Source organism: Grammomys surdaster, unplaced genomic scaffold (assembly GCF_004785775.1).
Source record: "Grammomys surdaster isolate TR1022 unplaced genomic scaffold, NIH_TR_1.0 332335, whole genome shotgun sequence".
Lineage (NCBI taxonomy): Eukaryota > Metazoa > Chordata > Mammalia > Rodentia > Muridae > Grammomys > Grammomys surdaster.
The window spans coordinates 38,587-55,293 of NW_021627592.1; the positions used below are offsets into that span (position 1 = coordinate 38,587).

General features: G+C 44.9%; 1 protein-coding gene across 1 annotated transcript; it reads right to left on the reverse strand.

The window, feature by feature from the left end:
- Positions 1–207: 207 nt before the first annotated feature.
- LOC114616506 (group XIIA secretory phospholipase A2) lies at positions 208–15,107 on the reverse strand. The gene is made up of 4 exons (XM_028761949.1): positions 14,877–15,107; positions 6,010–6,086; positions 4,544–4,709; positions 208–1,194 (listed from the first exon to the last, which is right to left on the reverse strand). Exons 1-4 carry the CDS (start codon positions 15,091–15,093, stop codon positions 1,076–1,078), a joined length of 579 nt encoding a protein of 192 aa, XP_028617782.1. The 5' UTR covers positions 15,094–15,107; the 3' UTR covers positions 208–1,075.
- Between the last annotated feature and the right edge of the window lie 1,600 nt (positions 15,108–16,707).

Sequence of the window (16,707 nt, forward strand, 5' to 3'; positions counted from 1 at the left end):
AACATCCTGAGGCCATTAAAACATTTCCAATATTCATCGACATTTTAAGAGACTTCCTCAGCTTTCTGGGATTTGTTTTCACACCGGATAATTCTCACTGTAAGCGAGAGATCCACAAAAGATGGGTTTTTCTACTTTACCTTTCGCATCTTCTTTGATTACACATAGTCTTGAAAACACTCTCAGGAGATAATCAAGAAGAAAATATTATTATCAAGAATAGCTTTTATTAAGGCCTCCATTAGAAAACGTCAGACTTTTAACAATACTCCAGAACATTAGATGAGGAACAGGGATAACTCGGCAGCATATAGTGCATGGATTTGGCTCATTAAACCCGTCATTCCTAGAATTCATAGCAAAAGATGACGTTTGCTATAAGCACTTAGTGAAACAGGAGTGCTGGGATTCTAAATGTTGTACACATCACAATACTCGGATGTCCTGGGTATCTCAGATGTCTCTCGGGAGACGTACCAACCAGTGACTCCAACTGTACAAGAGCTTCACACTTGGAAACCTTGTGACTGTGAGTAACATATTTATACCTACCTTAGTAAGCTCCAGAGAAACAATATGTTGTGTATAATTAAAATGGAGAAATAATAGTTTCTCCAGGTATAAATGTATATTTGAAATTTCAAAATAAGTAATAGTTCTAAGGGAAGATTGTCCTCTATCCCAAAATAAAATAATGCTGAAAAGTCCTTACAATGAATTTTACAGTTGCTTTCATTTTTATTGTTAAGTACAGCTATAAAAACCAAGTCACATGGGCTTGAGGCTTTTCTTCCCAGTTTGGGGGAGCCACTGAGACAGTGAGGCCCAGGAAGGCTCTTAGATGTCCTGCCCGATCCCAAGCATGCTCTGCCCTCTGCTTCCTCCTGGCCCCCATCCTTTTCACTTTGAGGTTTTAAAATCAAGAGACAGCCTAGTAAGGTCTCAAAATGACCCATCACAAAAAACAAAAGAAACAAAAACAAAAAACTAAGGCAGCGTTAGGCTATGGAAGCATCAGATCTTTGGCAAGGATTGTCCTCCGTTCTCGCCTGCTCGCCAGCTGTCAGGGGCTTCTTTATAGATCTGTTTTCTCCTCATAACGACACCAGCATGCAGCCCGCTGGCTGTCCAGGTATGGCTTGCAGCCTAAATGGATGACGCTGTCAAACAGGAGCTCCACTGTTGTCTCACAAGCTGCAGAGTACAGACATGTTGTCACCGCTGGGCAGGTGTCAGGCATCACTCATCCCCAGCTCAGTCCCCTTCTCTATCACCTGCTGAGCACACGGCCACACATGGCAGCAGGCACACAAACATGTAGCAGGCCAAAGTCAGCCCAGCCCTCACATCAGCAGTGTACCCTGCAGATTTCATTTTAGTTTCTTTTCCATGAGATGTGCGGGTGTGTGTGTGGGTGCAGGTGTGTGTGTGTGTTGTGCATACTTGGTTTCGAATGTTCAGATAATTTTTGTAGACAAATCTTTATGAAACACAAAACGGGTTGTCAGTGTTAGTTTCCTTTTAGCTGAAAGATGTAACCATAATAAAGATGTCTGACAACCAGACACATGCTAGTGGTCTAAGTGGTGAATTCAGGCTCGTCTGAGGCAGAGAGCTCCTTTCTGGACTTCCTGGGACTTCAGAGTCAGAGCTCCAGCATGAGACTGACTAGCTGGAGCAGTCAACAGACACAGCACAGGCTTCACAGTGAGAGAGTCAACTTGACACAAGTTCCTGTCCCCACTTTCCTTCCCTGAAAGATACTGGAATCCCACCTTTTGTGAGCACCAAAAGAAAACTACATTATCTAGCACAATATTTTAAGGAAAATGCATAAAAAATGTTACTTTTCTTTCCTGGCTTTATCTTTGCCACGTATCTTCTGACTTTAGTGTATATTCTTTGCTTCATAGAAGGAAAAGTCTTATAAATACTTGTACTGAAATATTTCCACAGAGATTTCAGCTCACCTTATGACAAGGTTGACTGGCAGTTGGGACTCCAGCGACTTAGCTTTCGGGAGTCATCACCTACTCTAGGGTGGGACTTTCAATAGAACTGGTGCTTTACACCCATCCTCCATGTCCCTGTGAGATGCACCTATAAACTTACTGGTTCACCAAGTTGGCCCTGGATGGAGCCATTTCTATTGCTGTTGCTCTTGTCACATGCCATAACCGGATAGTGAGTCCCTATTGCTGGGGTTATAGGACATGATGAAATCAGGCTGACAGCAATCTAGAAGCTTCTTCCCTATTCGCTGACATTTGTAGTGCCAGAAGATGATAGCTTGCTGGGGAACTATTGTCACTGACTTTTCCGCTTGGCTATGGCCCTTGGTGTTAATGCCATCAACATGACATGCAAGGTGTGCCCATGGTGCACTATGGTACACTTGTTATGGGTAAAGGCCACTACTTTCTGATCAGACTTAAAGCCTGTCACATACGAGGGAACTAATGCATGGTATTTAAGACAGGCAAAGCCCTGGGGAAACTGCAGGCTATACTTGGGAGAGTATTGCTACTGTTTTGTTACATTGCCAATTAAATGTTCATTCTTGTTTATGTCCACATATTTTTGCTGTTGTCTGCTTCAGTCATGGAGAAAGGCTTATTTTTACAGTGAGTACTGCTTACTGTTGAGTCTCATAACTGGCCAAATACGGAGGGTAAGTCTCTACTGTCATGGCAAAGAGATTCATTGCTCAGAAAATAATCAGGTGTGTGTACATACACCTGCAAACACACTCACATTCACCTCTCCAAGGCTCAGGAGATATCACAATACATACATACATAGATACATCACAATACATACATACACACATACAATACACACATACATACATATATCACAATACATACATACATACATACATACATACATACATACATGGGAGAAAGAACAGAAAGAATGTGAAAGGGTGAAGTCCTCTGGACCTGACCTGACCGTCATCATGGAGAGAGGCCACTGTGGTGACCCACAGAATGCCTTGGCATTAAAGTTATGACCGTAAATAATCAAAACAATATAGTGTTAGCCAGGTAACAGGAGAGAAGTTGTTAGTATTCCCTCCCTGAGGCTCCAGCCACCTTTCCCACGTACATCCCAGCTCTTCTTGCCCTTAAGGATATAAGTGTACACAGGTGGGTGGGAGGTTGGGGCTTGGCCCAGAGAGTGGCAGGATATGGAGGTGTGGCCTTCTTGGAGGAAGTGTGTCACTGTGAGGTGGGCGTTGGGACCCTCCTCCTGGCTGCCTGGTAGTCAATCTTCTCTTGTTTACCTTCAGAATAAGATGTAGAAGAACTCGTCTCCTCTAGCACCATGTTGGCCTGGACACTACCATGCTTCCTGCTAAGATGACAATGGACTGAATCTCTGAACCTGTAAGCTGGCCCCTATTAAATGTTGTCTGTTTTAAGAGTTTCCTTGGTCATGGAGTCTCTTCACAGCAGTGGAAACCCTAACTAAGTCAGGGCTCTAATGAAGCAACCTTCCCAAGTCCTCGTCACCCATGCTAGAGTGCAACTTGAGGTGATGTAGCTGTTTCTCAGTTACTTGAGCTCCCGTAGGTACTATCGGTGAACTCACTGCTTTAGAAGCTGGACTCTGATGTGATTGTTTCTTTGGTCTGCTATTGGTGCTCTATCTAGTATAAACATCGCTCTTTACACATCCCCAGGAAAAGCCAAGCCACATGCAGCCTCCTGATCTGGGGTCACAGGCACATGAGCCATCAATCTAAGAGCTGTACTACACGCGAAACTTCACTGGTGCTGTGCCTGTCTGTCTATATGAATATCTATGTTCCTCTAAGAATTATCTGTTGAAGATAACCTAACCTCTGAGGTAAAGAAATTAGGGTAGGAAGGACTCTGGGAAGTGACTGGGTCATCGGGGTAGTACCCTCATGAACGGGATAAGTCACATTAAAAATGATTAACTTTCAGACATAGCTCAGCAGTGGGGGGCTTGCCTAACACTCAAGACACTCAGTGTAATCCCCAGTACTGCAACAGAGCAGAAGTGCAGACAAACAAAATGGAATCCCAGAGAGCCGCCTAGTCCTTTCCCCATGTCTCATGAGACAACTCGAAGGTGTGGTCTACAAACCAAGCAGAGAAACTTGCAGATGCTGACACTCGTGCCTTCATCATGTAATCCCTAGCCTCCTGCATGATTTCTGTTGTGTATAACCAACCTCAGCTTATTACACCTTATTACAGCATCCCAAGTGGACTATGGCAACTTGCTTCAGGCTTCAGCATTTAGTTTCTGAATGATTAGATCTACGAATCTAAGAGAGATGAATTCTTCCCTTCTCTGCCTCCGATATTCCTTCAGAACACTTTGCTTTTGTGGCTGTGTGTAATTTTAGATTACAAAAATGATCAGCTAGCTCCTCACTGCAGGCAAACGGGGCAGCTGTACCATGTGAGCCAACGCATATGAGAAGGCTCCATCGGCACGCTTCTCTTGTGATCATGTGTTTGCTGCACTATGAGGAACTCTCCAAGCCCAGCCAGCAGGCCACCCTTACCCTGGACGTTCTGAGCTAGTCCGAGTGTCTTCTGCACATCTCTGCAGATCTTAGAAAGGCAGTATTGGAACTCCTCGTCACAGTCGTTCTTGCCTTTCCCACACGTCTCATAGCACCTGTCGTGCTGGTTGCAGCACTTGGTCAGGGAAGGGATGCCGATGTTCAGCTGTGAGATGCATTGGATAGACTGTTGTCAGGAAGATGCGAAGCTCCCGGCAAAAGTGACACGTTCAAATGGACTCCATAGAAGTAAAGGACAACTGCTATAGACAATCCCCAAACCCACATCTGCCTATAAATGTTTCCTGTGTTGGAATCTCCCCGCTCTCCTTACCCGTTCCCAGCCATGTAACTGTGTCAGCCACACCCACTCCTCTAGTCTGTAGTTAGCTAACTGTCAGTAATTTTCACAACTTTTAACTATCTGAAACACAATGCTCAACTGACTGACTTTCTTTTTTGCTTTATTTATTTATTCATTTGGGGGAGTTGGCGGGGCACAGGAGGGTAGCCAGAGGAGGGTGTCTTCTTCTATTGCTGCCTGCCTCACTACCCTGAGACAGTTTCTCACTGAGCTACTGAAGACCACTGTTTTGACTACACCGATTATCCAGAGAGAGCTCTGAGGCTCTGCCTGTCTCCATCCCCCCACACTAGACACATGCAGCCATGCCTGGCATGTATGTGGACGTCGGGGACTCACTCAAGGGCTCATGCCTGCACAAAAGCACCTTACCACTGAGCCATCCCTTTAGCCCCCAAAGCATAGCTTTACAAATAACAAGTCTAAGAACATTCAAAGAAATCTCGAGGGCTTTTATGATCTTCGGATTTTCAAAGTATTTTGTGACCCTTCCTCCAAATAAATGTACTTTCTGTGAAATGTTGCAGGAAACTCTTAAACGCCTATAATTCAAATGGTGGTTTGTTTGTTTTTTAACTGTAGGTATTTTTTCATTTTCAAGAGATAGCATTACTTTGAATCTGTAACTTAGCTCTAGTTATTTTAATTGACTGACACAGCCCTGGTGGGCAGGAACTGTTGTTATGAACCTCCCTCCACTATCCACTGGTGACTCCTGGCTTGTGGAGTCTCCCCAAGAACAACTGCTGCACTCACTATGCTGTGCCTCACTTGGCCTTGTTCTATACAGAAAACAAGCCTCATCCGCTTTCCCCTCCCTAACCAATATTACTTTGCACTTTACAATTTCATGTTATGTTTGTGATAATTAGAAACTATCATTTATGTGATACTTATACAAAATAAAAATTAAATCATTATTTTAAATACATTTGATATTGTTTAGCTGTTAAATGTGTTTTATCAGAAAACAATAATACATGCAATCGTTCCATAAACAATGTTATTAGAGCCTGAGGAAACACTTATGTCTCGGATTACTAAAAATATTAGACTAACAGTCACAAAGCTTATCAAAGGGAAAAAAAAAAAAACTACTTACATGAACACCAAACAATGGAGAGCCACACCCATTTGGTGGTGATGGTTTATATCCATAGCGTGGAACAGGCTTTGATCCTATATAAAATACAAATGATGTCATATTTAGTTTAAAATATGAAAGAAGTAAAATACATATTTGTAAAGGCATACAACGTGCTTGACTAGCCGTGAAGATGTCTAGTACTCACTTTGACCAAACATGAAGAATGATGTATTTATTCCGATGAGTTCTAGAATGCTTGATCATGGGAATATTTTTAGTTCGTGAAGAACACAGAACCTATGCAAATGTGCAGGACATCCACAGATGTGAAGCATTCATGAAGGTCATTACTATTTATAAGTACACACTGTCAAAGCATGCCAAAGCTTATGCTGGACCACAGGAGACTTCAAAGGTGCGCACGATACTGCATCACACAAATCAAAGATCTACACTGTCTTCCTGCACATCTAATGCTTGAGTTTCATGGATGAAACCTGCTAGGCATGCACTGTATGCTTTTATTCGATAATGTTCCATCCCACAAAAAGCTCAATACTCATCAACTGGAAGGTGTTTAACTAAAGCCTAATCTAAGATAGACAAGGCTATGCAATGGCAATCTAATACTTTTAGTATTAGTATGGGCATGATAGAACCATAGATTCGGCCTCCACTCCCTGCAGCCAACTCTTTCATGAATGCAGCTAATAAAGTCTATTCATAGCGCACCTAGATCATGGCATTCTGTGAGAGTGACCCACGCAGGAAAACATTCATATTCCAGCAAGGCTTTTCCTGGTGATACTTCTGACTGGTATGGTTTCTAACACACCATGCCATTAATCTGCCTACTTCCTTTACTATTTGGTTCTCCATACTGAAATGTAAAATGAGATAGGCCTCTCTCTGTTGTACATGCCTCGTGCCTAGCATAGCTTCTACATGTAGTTAAGTTTCCAATGAATGCCGCTGACAGATGGTCAGATCAATGGGCACTGGGCAGATGAAGGCTAATCCCTATGACATCTGTCACATTTGTTACATGTAAGCACTATCGCTGTTTACTCTTCAGTCTTTTGAGTTTCCTGGGCCTTCATTTACTGGCCTACAAACACTGACTGCTTCTAGCTTGTTACATTGCTTTAAAATGTGGCAGTCAGGGGCCCTCACGATGGCTTAGCTGGTAAAGTATCTGTTACCAAGCTTAACTACCTGAGTTCAACCCCACCCCCAACCCACATGATAAAGAGAATCGGTTCCCACTAGTTGTCCTCTTGACTTCCACATGCACACTGTGGGATGCATATACCCATACACCTACATCATACATACATGAAATAAATAAACTGTAAAACTTAATCATTACATATGATGATTGAGGTAACAGAATATTCATTTTAACACAGCTCATGGAAGCTGTATCTCAGGGCTAAACTATCAAATGGCAGCAATAAAAAAAAAAGTACTTCCTAAAACTGAGCTTTTAAAATATCTACTCCTAGCTGGGCGTGGTGGTGCAGGCCTTTAATCTCAGCACTCAGGAGCCAGAGGCAGACAGATCTGAGCTCAAGGCCAGCCTGCCTCATCTACATAGTACATTCCAGGACATCAGGGCTACATACAAAGACCCTGTCTCAAAAAAAAAAAAACTCAAAATATAAATAAATAAATACCTACTTGTAGAATTTCAGCATTCCTGTTATTAAGTTTTTAGACCTGTTACAGGATTGTTGAACTCTATTTCGTTGGATTTACTTCACTATCTGCCATTGTTTGATAAGCTTTACATCTACAGCCATCTGCCCAGTATGACCTGGAGTTGTAAACTTGAGCCATAGATATTAATCTGAACTGAGGCAAGCATCATCTTACTGAGATGAGTCCTCTCTAGCAACAGTTATGATGTTAATCCAGCCCTCTGAGGGACCACTCAGCCAGTTGTGACTCTGCTCCCACGGGACTATCATGAGAGACCACACATTTTTATCTATGGTTTAAAGCCCTGTGCAAGAAGGCAGATACCTTATTTATTTATTTATTTATTTATTTATTTATTTATTTATTTATGGTGGTGGGGACTGACTGAATTGAACTCGGGGCCTTGCAAATGTGAGGCCAGAACTCTAGCACTAAGCTACACCTCCAGCCCAGGCTATTTCCTGTTGCTAGTATCACAAAGGCCAAGGTAATTTTTTTTAAAGGAGGTTTATTTTGGCTCATACTTCAAATCCAAAGTCCAGGAGTTGCATCTAACTATGGCTTTCTCGCTGGCTTCATCCTCTCAAAGATCAAAGCATCACGTGAGTAGAGACCAGAGTGAGAGAAAGCAGCCAAACAGGCTTTACTGCATACTCAGTCACAAGATAACCCTATTGATCCATTAAGTAGACACAGATCAGACATGATCAATTCATGAGGGCAGAGTCCTCTGCACCTCTTAGTACTGCATCTTTCAGTGGAGGAACAAGCCATACTCAAGCCATAGCAGGAAGAAAGACTGAACTGGCAAAGCGTTCCTGGGAAACACACTCCAGTTCCTTACGCATTTGTATAAAGCTTTCTCTTGAGCAGGTTTTAACAGTGAGTGGTTTCAAATGCTTACAAACCTCTGATGCAGTGGTTCTCACCCTGTGAGGCTCCACTCCTTTGGGGTTGACTGGCTTTGTCACAGGGGTCACACATCAGATATTCTTCATATCAGATATTTATGAGTCATAACAGTGGCAAAATTACAAAAACATGGTTGGGGTCATCGCAACATGAACTGTATTAAAGGATCATAGCATTGCGAAGGTCAAGAACCATGGCGCTAGAGATATACATAAATCAAGGAGCCAGACTATTAATACTCTTTTTAAAAAGCACTACAAATACACTATAGTGTGTTCAAATTCTGAAAGAGGATATATACTATATATTGTTTTTCAGGTTAACAACTGTTTTCAATTCAGAAGCACATCACCTAAAAATCCATCAGGAAGCTGATGGAAGTCAGGCTTATTATTTTAAAATGACAGCTTGCCCTATGTTTCTGCTTGCTCGGATAACAGGTACATTCCCCTTTCCACCTATAAGTCTGCAGATTTCTGTCGCCACTCACGTCCAGACGTTATCACTCTCAGACAGCAGATACAAAGCAAGGAGGTGTGTGCACTTCTGATACCTGCTTATCTGTCTGGTTTTTTTTTCTTTTAAAACTAGGAATGTATTTCCTTTCCTGTTCATACAACAATTCTTCCATCTTTCCTTCCCTTTATACCTGATCTAAATTGTCTTCATTTCCAAGCTGTATAAACGCTCCCGGACCCTTGATGACTGCAGTGACAAAACATAGGGATGCTAGCATCCACCAACACGCACAGACACTTTCTTCATACGGAGATACTGTCAAGCAAGAGAATGACCAGATGCAAATGAAGTTAGAAAAAGATACCAAGTAACTATGCTCACCATGGAGAAGCAGAGGACTGGGGACAGAGACAGTGGAGAGACTCCACGGGTAAAAGGAGAGAGTGAAGGTGTAGAGCAGCCGTGTCAGACATGCAAGTGCTTCCTGCAGAGGAAGGGTAGCAACACTGAGTAAGATCCATCCGGAACTGGGCTGTCTAGTCTGGCCTCAGTGGGAGAGGATGTGCCTAGATCTGCAGTGAGTTGAGGTATCAGGCTGGGTTGGCACCCAGGGGTAATCTTACCCTTCTTAAAGATGAAGCGGAGAGAGGGATGGGGGAAGGACCGTGTGATGAGGATACTGGGAGGAGGGACTGTGACTGGAATGTGAAACAAATAAATTAATGAATGGGAAAAATACCCATCCATACCTACTTTTTATGAAACATTGAAAAGAATGCTAAAATACATGCTGGGAACTGACTCTCTAACATCTGCACTGACAGGGACATGCGCTTGTATGTTTTGTCAGTTGGGGGTTTCTTTAGAACAACCAACTGATGTCTCCTCTCTCAAACAGCCTCCAAGGTCACCTCACCTAGAAGGAGCATCTTCTGTATCTGACACCAAGGTTGGTTGTTTTTCTAATGTTTATGAGCAAATGAGCGTAACTCTAGGAGTTTGTCTTCCCTCCCTAGATGATGCCTAGCACACAATGAGCGCCCAAGAAATTACGAGATATGAGAAATACTCTGCCAAAATTAAGATGTTCTCTTTCTATAGAATGAGCAAATAAAACCACCACAAACAGAAGTAACTACTTTGCTGAAACAGTTCAGGGGTTTAAAGTTCTAAATTCACCTTTATACTGAAATATTACTTCAAGGCTGGCTCAGCAGGCAAAAGCTCTTGCCCTACACACCTGAAAACCTGAGTTTGAGCCCCAGATCCCACAGTGAAAGAAGAGAATGACTTCCCAAAAGCTGTGATCTGACCAATCACACGTTCATGTCACGGCATGAGCATGCGTACTTCCTCCCTCTCCCTCTCTCTGCCCCCAACTCAAAGAAAATTAAATACGTGGACACACACTCAACAAATAAGGTTAAATTTAAAACATAATTATTTAGAACAAATCATATATAAAGCTGCTTACTAAAAAAATATTAAAGTTTTAATGTTCAGCGTCTCTTAACATCACTTATAACAATATTTTAAATAATGTTAATATTTTGCTTCTCTTGCAGAGGGCCCAGATTGGGTTCCCAGTCCCCATAGAGAGGTTCACAACAGTCTGTGACCCCAGCTCCAAGGCTGATGCCCCCTTCTGCTCCCTGCCTCCATGATGAATGTATCGAACATCCGTATGTGCAGGCAAAACTCTCACACACATAAAAAATAAATACTTAGCTGATTCGGGCGCCAAATTATGTACTAACGTTATTTAAAATACTGTTGTACGTGGTATTAAGAGACGCTAAACATTAAAACTTTTAACATTTCCACTATTAGTTGACTTTTACAAAGCAAACAGAAGCTCATTTGGAAGAAACACAATTAGGCGTCAAACCTCAATATCAATACTAACGTCAATACTGACGAAAGTGGCTGCCTTCTTAGTGTTTTCTCCTCCCTCTATGCAATCAAAACCTAAGTATTTGCAGGAAGTGAGACACAGATTAGTATTCTCTTCCCCCTCCCTCGCGACCTTAGTTTTTCTGAATTTGATATAAACACTTTGAAACAGATTCAGTCATTTCACCTGGAAGAAAACCCAGCAGGTGAGAATCTCAGAGGGTGGTGACGGTGTCACACAAAGATCTTACCACTGTGTATGTGGGGCATAAACTAGTGGTGATCCCAACTGGTATCACTAACTCAACACTTGAGACTTAACCCGTTCATCTCCATGGCTCTGAGAATAACTGTTTTCCTAAAGCCAGCGGTTCTCAGCCTTCCTAATGTGACACTTTAAGACAGTTCCTCATATTGTGGTGACCTCAACCATAAAATTATTTTTGTTGTTACTTCATAACTAATTTTGCTACTGTTGTAAACCATAATGTAAATATCTGATATGTGGGATATCTGATATGTGACCCCCTGTGGGGGGTCGAGATCCACAGGTTGAGAACCACTGCTCTGGGTCATTCATTTCCTGTTTTCCTCAGATGTCCCAACATCTTCATTCTTAGGATTTCTAGAAGCTGATGGCTTCTTTCCCTTTCCTCTTCATTGAAAGATAGTCAATCAAACCCACCCACCTAACATCGGTGCCCACATCCTACCTCCACCCTCCTAACAGGGGTGTGCTACCTGCTCTTGGCCAGCCTCTCCCTTTGCACACTTAGAAATTACACTTCTCAGGTATGACAGGACATGACTTCAGTATCCTCTCCAATCACCTCCTCTACCTTTTCTGCCTTAGTCACAAATAATGACAATTCTTTAGGTTCTTCATTCATGTTACACCTCAAATACAAACCCTCTCTCATCACCCCAACTCCTGCTAACTCAAGACAAAACCAGTGCCTTTTGTCTGGACTCTTAAGATTTATTTATTTTTTTTATATGAGTACACTGTAGCTGTCTTCAGACCCACCAGAAGAGGGCATCCCATTACAGATAGGATTACAGTTTCCATTATAGATGGTTGTGAGCTACCATGTGGTGCTGGGAATTGAACTCAGGACTTCTGGAAGAGCAGACAGTGCTTTTAACCACTAAGCCATCTCTCTGGCCCTTGTCTGGGCTCTTGCACACAGCAGCCTGGCTCCATTTTGGCTTCCCTACCTCCACTACCGCTTAATTCTCAATACAGCATATGCTCCTGCTAACACATATGTCACTAGAGGAAAGAACAACTTATTCAAAATTCTGTAAACACTTTAGAAGCTGCTTCTATTTTTTAACAGAAATAGAAAACGTTTCTCACATAATTTCCTTTGATGTCAGGGAGGAACAAAGTGAAGGGCTGGGAAGCTGATCCAGGCAGGTAATGGTGATTATTATGCCACGTTAAGCCGAGTTTAAGGCAGACGAGTGTGTGCGTATAACCCCAGTGTTGGGAGACCACAGAGACAGGCAGATCCCAGGAGCTCACTGACCAGCGGTATCAGGGAGATCCAGGAGTTCTTGCCTTACCCAGGAGCCTGGTGGCAATAAAAGTAAGTGAAGGGAAGTTTAAAGCAACCTTTTCATCGGAACAGTATTAGTTTGAGATGTTCTCAGCGTTAACAACGCTACAGCTGGGACTCAAGCTGTTTCTAAAGACTGCACCTTTCAAGTCATCCTTGTCTCTGTAAATAACAGCTGCATCTTCCCGCTGCCACAGGCAGAAATCCTCAGTCACACTGACTGGCTTCCTGTGAGCCGGTGCCCTCTGGACTGTGTCCTCACTGTCCCTTCCTGAAACATTCTTTCCCTGATCATCACAGAGTTCTCCTACTTTCCAATCCTGAGACTTTCTTCTTCTTCTGTCCCGGAACAGCCTATATGAAAGGCAAATGGCTCCCAGTCCTTCCCAGGACCACTGCAGTCATCTTTCATTTCTCGTTCTCGAGGCACTGGTCACAGCAGACCTGTGGACAGCGAGTACACAGCTCTCCAGACTCACTGGCTGCTTCTCCGCACCAGAACACAAGCTCCGATAGGGCGATCTCATTGGCCACTGCTGAATCCTCCCCTTGCCAACAGCTGACACGTGCTCAAGACTAAAGTCTGCATAACCGTAAGGAATTAAGCTAGAACTTGTGCCTTAGCAAAGTTATTATTTACTCCTTGTTACCCACGACACCCCGCTAATACAGTTTACAAAAACAAAATACTGTACAGGAAGAAAATATTCTTCTTGGTGCGTACTGGTGGAAGCTCTTAGGCATAAGCTTTGGAGGCAAAGTGGGATCTCTAGAATCTATTCAATGGAATGGTCTTTATATTATCATAAAGGCGGAGGCTAGCTGGACGCTCATAAGCTGCAGGTGGCATCAGTTTTACAGGAAAGATTTTTTTTTTTATCAAGTTTGCTAACTAGGCAATCAGGGTTTCTCACTAAAGTCAAGGATTTCCCTATTATTTTCAGCCGGTAGACTTGGCTAGTCTCATAAGAAACTTGGTTTTCACAAGTTCTATCCTAACATTTTGAATTGCCAAACAGAAGCCTCATCCCACCCACCCCCTCAAACACACAAATCAAATGCTCTAAAACAAAACAAAACAAAATCAACAAAAAACCCACAAACACTCAAATTGCGGCCTTAAGTGTTGATTTTATTATCATCCACACTGCCAGGAAGCAAGTTCTCAGATTCAAATAGAATGTTTAAAAACAGTAAAAGGAGTGAGCACAAAAACTCTAATACAGTGATACCCAATGAAAGCTACAACGCGGACAAGGTGGCTTGTGTCTGTCATCCAAGCACCCGGAAGGCCAAGGAACAGGAGTTCAAGGCCAGCCTCAACTATATCCCAAGTTCGATACCAGTGTGGACTACTTGAGACCCTGTCTCAAAAATCAAAGCAAAACAAAACTGCAAGTCTTAACAGACTGTTTCCTAGAAGTTAGGGGAACTCTTTCAATGCAGTATACCTCTCTCAAAAACCAAGTACAGCAGAAATCGACACAAAAGTCACAATTTATTTTACTACCTAGCTTTGCAGATAAGCAAACAAAACAGCATTTAATATCAACTGGTGGCTTTTAAATTGTCGTTCGGCTTTATATGTTTAACTGAATCAATTATATGATGTGTGTGTGTGTCTGTGTGCGCGTGTGTGTCCACACGCGCTAAAAATCAGTCCCACTTCCCTCCCAGCTTTCGTACATCAATAAGTTCTTAGGCAACTTTGTGCAATGGCGGGGAAAGAGGGCGGAAAAACTCAGAAGCAAAGGAGAGCAGAGTGCAGAGCGCGCACTCAGGTGACCTCTCACATTTGTTCCCAGCTTGCTCAATCCCAAGGACAGCACGCTCCAAGCGCTGCTCATTCTTTCCACACCCGCAGTCAATGTCTGCCTGGCACCTGTTCCCCTAGCTCCCTGTCCCGCCACCGCTTCCCTGTACCTGTCCCCGCCCCCTGCTCCGCAAGTGTCCCTCCATCTTCTCGCACCTTACCTGTCCCCCATCCCCCTGCTCCCCACACTTATCCCTCCAACTCCGGCTCCACACTTGTCCCTCCATCCCCCTTCCCTGTACCTGTCCCCGCCCCCTGCTCCGCAAGTGTCCCTCCATCTTCTCGCACCTTACCTGTCCCCCATTCCCCTGCTCCGCAAGTGTCCCCCCACCCCATCCCCGTCAACCTGCCCCACATTTATCCCCCCCCCCCATCTACCTGCTGCACACTTATCGCTCCATCCCCCTGCCCCGCACCAGTCCCTTCATTTCCTCGCTCCATACCGGTCCCCCCATTCACTTGCCCCGCACAGATTCTCCCAGTCCCCCGCCCCCGCCCTCCCTCCTCCATCCCCCCTCTCTCCCCGCGCCCCGGCGGCTCACCGTCGCTGCACTTGTACTGGCAGAGCCCGTCCTCCCCGCCCAGCAGATCCAGCGCGGCGTTGAGGTACGTGTCTATCTTATGGATGCCGTTGCGGATGGTCTTGAGGGTGGCCCTCCAGTCGGTGGTCTGGTCCTGCTCCTGGCCGCGCACGGTGATCAGGAGGAGCAGGAGCAGGAGCGCAGGGCCCCGGGCGGGCGCGGGCCGCAGAGCCACCATCTGCAGGGCCGGGGCGGCCGGGCTGGGCAGCGGCGCGCGCTCCGGCTCAGGCCCCCGCCTCCTCCGCGCTCGCGCGCCCGCGCCCCGTCACTGAGCCGCGCCAAACGGAGGGCCTGCCCGGGCACGCGCGCCGCTCGCTCCCCGCGGCCGCGGCCTGCACAGTGCGCATGCGCCGGAGCGTGGGAGCCTGGAGAGTGCGGTGGCGACCTCCTCGCCCACGTGGTCTCCCGAGCGCTTCCCGTAGCTTTGCGTCATGACTCTGTGGAGTCGTAAAAACGCCCTTGTCCGTGCCCTCGACATAGTCATTGCTTTGTTTTAGCACCGTAATGAGTTTGTTTTGTTTGTTTTTTGTTTTGTTTTTCAAGACTGGGTCTCTGTGTAGCCCTGACTGTCCTGGAACTCACTCTGTAGACCAGGCTGGTCTCGAACTCAGAGATCCGTCTACTAGGATTAAAAGCATACACCAGCCAGCACCTCCCGGCTTCTAGTGAGGTTTGTTTGCTTGCTTGGTTTTTCAAAGCTCTCGGGTTTACCGAGGCACCATAGTTTAGAACGACTCTAGTAGCACAGCCTCACTTGGGCTCAGCAGTCCCAGCCTTTTCTGGGCATGGCCTGGAGTCCAGCCCAGGGAATTGTTTGAACACGTGATTGCCCGCTTGGCCTTGCACCCTACCAAGCCTGGATTTGCCTCCTGGGTCCTTCTGGGAACCTTATAATCGGCTGCAATCCTAGCAGCGCAGTGTCTGAGGGTCATTGAGGATGGAATTCTCAAACAGAGCACTTCCCCCATAGCTTCTAATTTTAAGGAAGGACAAGTTCAGTTATCCCTCCTTAAAATTCTAAATACTGTAGAGAAAAGGCTAATCACCGATTAGGCAGAGGAGAGGGAGGCAGGAGTATGTCTTCCAAAATGGGACAAATGCCGTAAGGTTACCTGAGACCAGCCCTCAGTTGATTTTTTCCGAGACAGGCAGGGTCTTGGCCTATGGCCCAGGCTGCCCTCCAACTTGCCTTGAACACACCATCCTCCTAAGTGCTAGGATCCTGGCTCCAAGCCTCTCTCTTTTCTATTCTTTACACATTTACATCTTGGCGAACTAATGTCTTTTACCTTAACAATAATCTGTGCTCTGAAGACTTGGTTTGTGCCCGTGCCCCACCCCCACCCCCGGGGCGGGGGGATTACATTCTCAAATGCCAGGTTCTGGTGGCACCTTTTCTCATTTTTTACACACTGCACAAGAACACGGCTGGTTAAACCGGATTCAGTTCCTCCCTTCTGTTTATTGTCTGCCATCCATGGCCATACCAGTCACCTCATATTTAAGATAAAATCTCACCATAGACCACCCCTCCCTGGTACTGTGTCATCGGTTTTGTCCCCAGACACTGTATTTTCCCTCCTTCGCCTATCTAGAACCAGGGCCACTCTCTCCTTCCCCAAGGTGGCTTCTGTCTTCTTCAGTTTCCCTTGGAGTAGTCTGGGGATCTCCAGTCTTCCATATCTCATGTCAGTCATCCACCCTCCCCTGTACCCGTTCCTCCCTGCCTCCCGTTTGGACTTTATACAATTCTTCAGTGGCTTCAACTCTTGGGCTCAAGGCCACACCCAGC

Bases quoted from the DNA above. Each gene is read 5' to 3' on its own strand.
- LOC114616506 (XM_028761949.1), bottom strand. From the start codon at position 15,093: ATGGTGGCTCTGCGGCCCGCGCCCGCCCGGGGCCCTGCGCTCCTGCTC. The intron at 6,087-14,876 runs GTGAGCCGCCGG...TATTTTATATAG, and splicing joins CCAGTACAAGTGCAGCGACG to GATCAAAGCCTGTTCCACGC. The intron at 4,710-6,009 runs GTAAGTAGTTTT...TGCATCTCACAG, and splicing joins CTCCATTGTTTGGTGTTCAT to CTGAACATCGGCATCCCTTC.